At 35.1% G+C, this 4737-nt stretch overlaps 1 protein-coding gene across 1 annotated transcript; it reads left to right on the top strand.

Annotated features, from left to right (window-relative positions):
• Positions 1-2911: 2911 nt before the first annotated feature.
• On the top strand, positions 2912-3829 carry LOC121398000 (olfactory receptor 5V1-like). Its single transcript, XM_041576323.1, has one exon. The coding sequence runs from the start codon at positions 2912-2914 to the stop codon at positions 3827-3829; it is 918 nt and encodes a 305-aa protein (XP_041432257.1).
• Positions 3830-4737: the final 908 nt, after the last annotated feature.

Here is a 4737-nt window from a genome sequence, read left to right as displayed (position 1 = left end):
ATTCATTCATCTATCATTCATTCATTCATTCATTCATCATTCATTCATTCAATGAGTGAATGATAGATGAATGAATGAATGAATGATAGATGAATAATTGAATGATAGATGAATGAATCAATGATAGATGAATGAATTAATGAATATATGATGAATGAATGAATGAATGAATGATAGATCAATGAATGAATTCATCATTCATTCATTCATCATTCATTCATTCATTTATTCATTCATTTGTCTATCATTCATTCATTCATTCATCTTTAATTCATGTATTCATTCATTTATCTATCATTATAACAAAACAGTAAGTTACCTAGTGTGAGTGCAGAGTTAGTGACTATATACACTGGCTGCACAATTGTTTCTTGGGTACATTGCTGTGTGTAATGATATTGTTAATTTAGCAAGCAAGATCTGCAAGGACTGGAACCTGTTTCCCTTCTACTGCTTTTAAAATGCTGGACTAAGATTCCACATGGGTGGTAAACCATTCAGTTGTGTTACCTTGTGCCATCTTTTGCCTCTCCTAATTAAAAAAATCCCCCTCTGCCTATGTATACAGGTATGGGGCCTGTTAACTAGAGTCCTTGGGACCTGGGGTTTTCCAGATAAGGGATCTTTCCATAATGTGGATCAACATAAATCTGTTAGAAAACATTTAAACACTAAATAAACACAATAGGCTGGGGTTGCTTCCATTAATGGTTAATTATATCATAGTTGGAATCAAGTACAAGGTAATGTTTTATTATTACAGATAAAAATGAAGTACAAGGTAATGTTTTATTATTACAGATAAAAATGAACCCTATGAATTTTAAAAGGGTTCTAAGGAATCACACCACAGGTAAAAGACAAGGAACTGTCTGTTAAGCTTTCCCTGATAACTAGACCTGTGGACCTTTTATGCCCAGAGACTGGGTTTGAAGTTTATAGAAAAATGGAATAATCAAAAAGCAAAACAAAAAGAAAGAAACTCCCCTAAATAAAACTACACTATGACCAAAGTTATTTATCTATGTTTGAATTTGCATTTTTGCCACGATTCAAATTATTTTGCACAAAAATTCACAAATTTGAATTATATTTTCAAAAACTAAAATGTTTGGTATTTATTAAGCACAAACAACTTCAAAAATGTGAATATAAAACTTTGTCATCTCAAAGCTTGACTGTGCATGCATAAGTCAATGAGAGTTGCTCTAGACAAAATCAAGTAATTTTTTTTAATTAGACATTTTCAAATTTTTCAAGTTTTTTTGAGCTTGTAAACTCACAAATGTGAGGTATTTGAGTTTTTTCCCCACAATTGTATATAATAAAATTCTTTATATTCAGATTTTTTCATAAATAAGCACATTTGAGTTTTTTCAATTGTGAGTTTTTTCAAAGTAGAAAAAAAATTCAAAATTTGATTTTTGATAAATAAACCCAAAAGTGTTTAAATGAGCAAGATTCTTTATCAATGTTTTACTGATGAAAAAAATGTGCTTATTAAAGGCTAAAAACATTCATTAAAAATAGCACAAATGGGTAAAGTGAAATGTTGGACCACCTCACAGAAATTATAGTGATAGTCGATTCTGAAATATAAGTGAAACCAAATCACATGAAACAAATATTAATGCTATTTTTCTTTTTGATTATTAGTGACATTTTATTCTCCGGGAAGCCCCCACCAATTTTTGATTTTTAATGAATTATTATGTGAATTGATTTGAAGAAATAAACGCGCAGGTAACTAGTTATTGACATCATCAGGTGCCCTTAAAGGGATACTGGCATGGGAATTAGTTTTTTTCAAAATTCAGTTAATATTGTGACTCCAGCAGAAATCCGTTTCTCAAAAGAGCAAACAGATTTTTTTTATGTTTAATTTTGAAATCTGACATGGGGCTAGACATTTTGTCAGTTTCCCAGCTGTCCCCAGTCATGTGACTTGTGCTCTAATAAACTTCAGCCACTCTTTACTGCTGTACTGCAAGTAGGAGTGATATCACCCACCCTCCCTTTCTTCCCAGCAGCCTAACAACAGAACAATGGGAAGGTAACCAGATAACAACTCCCTAACACAAGATAACAGCTGCCTGGTTGATCTAAGAACAATACTCAATAGTAAAAATCCAGGTCCTACTGAGACACATTCAGTTACATTGAGTGGGAGAAACAACAGCCTGCCAGAAACCAGTTCCATCCTAAAGTGGCTCTTTCTGAAAGAAAATTACTTGAGATGCACCTACACACCAATATTACAACAAAAAAAAAATACACTTGCTGGTTTAGGACTGAAATGTTACAGTATATTGTAAAGTGAATTATTTGCAGTGTAAAGAGTGTAATTAAGAAATAAAAAATACACCATAAAAATTGTTACAGAGTCCCTTTAATCTTTCATAATAGATTATTCCAGCTATTGGGTTTATGTTCTGCAGGCATCCAAAGGGGTTAATGCTCTTTCTAGTTCCTTCAAGCATTTCTTCACCAAAGGTTTTTTTAGTAATAACATAAAAATATAATGAGTGAAAAGAAAATAGGTTCTGAGACATTGCTTTGTGGACTAGTAATTTTACTGTTAATTGGTCCCCAAGCTCTAATGCTTATAGTCATAAGAACTTATTCCTTGGTGTAACCCTCTAAATACCCACAATATAAATTTTCCAGAGCGATAGAGGTATAATATATATCAAACATGGGAGACATTATGTGGGACAATTGACGTACAGCATATGAATGATTTAGGAACTTACAATAAATGGTTACCAATCTGGAAGGAATTAGCTTGTTTTCAGATATTACATTAAAAAAACAGAATTAAAGATATTTAATGACACATATATGTTTTCCATATTACCACCTAACAAACATTAGACTGAGTTTTATATAGCAACATAGGAAGCAAACAGAAATGGCAAGTTATAATTTTACGCTTGCTGAAAAATTCACCCTACTTGGCTTCTCCCATCTCCCTCATCTTCGATTCCTTCTAATCTGCATGTTTTTATTTCTCTACACCTGCACATTGTTGGGGAACAGCCTCATAATCCTGCTCATCATAAAAGACCATCGGCTTCACAACCCAATGTATTTCTTCTTGGCAAACCTCTCCGTATTAGACCTGTTGTCTCCATCAGTCACTGTGCCTAAAATGATCAAGGATCTTGTTTCTGGGAAAGGAGATATATCTTTCCATGGCTGCTTCATTCAAATCTTTTTCTACATTACATTTGTGGCACCTGAATGCCCTCTTCTCTCTGTTATGGCTTTTGATCGTTATGTTGCCATTTGTAAGCCTCTCCATTACAGAATCATAATGAGTAAAAAGATGTGCTCATGGCTAACAGGAGGAATATGGATTGTGGGGAGTTTCTATTCTCTCTTGCACACATTGATGACCAAAAACATACATTTCTGTGGTCCTTTCCTGATCAATCATGTTTTCTGTGATGTTCTCCCCCTTCTCCAGCTGGCATGCTCAGACATCACTTTAAACTTAGCATCTCTGTACATATCAGTGTTTTTTAATGTCATATGTAATTTTTCTATTATTCTTAGTTCCTACAGTAGTATTGTCACTGTCATAGCAAGAACAAAGTATAGAGGGGGAAGAATGAAAACTTTTTCAACATGTTCTTCACATCTCATGGTGGTCTCTGTATATTATTTTACAGTCTTGGCCACTTATTTTCATCCAGTCAGTAGTTACTCAGAGTCCAAAGACAGAGCAGCTATTGTTGTGTACACTGCCGTCACCCCAGCGTTAAATCCCATAATATACAGTTTTCGTAATAATAATGTAAAGAAAGCGCTGAAGAAACTGTTCTGAGAGTGAGCAACACACATGTATTGAATGCACAGAACATGATATGAAACCTAGAGCTAAAATTATGCAGTCATACTTTGTGGACTAATATAATATATGAAACACTGTGTTATGACCAAATCAATCACTTCTTCCCTAAATTAAAGTATTTATCCCCATATACTGTACACAGAACAGTCAAGTGCATAATTCCCTGTTCAGTAATTAATTAGTCCTGGAACTATAGCAGGGTGACTGTTACCCCAATGTTTCTATATATCTGTAACCTGGTTATGAGCTAAGGGGCCCCAGCCTGAAGGCCAGTTAGGGTGAGATTTGGGGTGAGTGATTATTTGCACCCTGGATACCCCTGGAACTATAGCAGGGTGACTGTTACCCCAATGTTTCTATATATCTGTAAACTTGTTATGAGCTAAGGGGCCCCAGCCTGAAGGCCAGTTAGGGTGAGATTTGGGGTGAGTGATTATTTGTGCCCTGGATACCCCTGGAACTATAGCAGGTTTGGTCCCCGAAAGCTTGTGCTTCAACTTCTTCAATAAAATGTGATAAAGGCAATTGCCAGAACAAGTTGGTGTGCTTCTTCCCTCATATATGACTTGGATGTATATTTTGCCTGGAAGCGATCTGGGAGGTGAATGCCCTCGGTAGAGAAAAGTAAGTGCTGCAAAAAGAATTGTCATTGTATTTGTGTCATTGCCACTGTGGCCCCCCAGTCCAACCCTGGCACAAGATAATGTGTAGTCATCTGTCTTCTGACCATGGGCATGTGGTTTTGTGTTATCTGGGTCAAAGCAACTGATGGATCTTTTGTGTTCACCTATTCTCACATGCAGTTGACATGTGGTTTGTTCCACATATCATTTCCCACAGGGACATTTAAAAACCTAGTCTACATCTTTAAAAATTACAAG

Source organism: Xenopus laevis, chromosome 9_10L (assembly GCF_017654675.1).
Source record: "Xenopus laevis strain J_2021 chromosome 9_10L, Xenopus_laevis_v10.1, whole genome shotgun sequence".
NCBI lineage: Eukaryota > Metazoa > Chordata > Amphibia > Anura > Pipidae > Xenopus > Xenopus laevis.
This window is presented reverse-complemented; position numbering and strand designations above follow the sequence as displayed.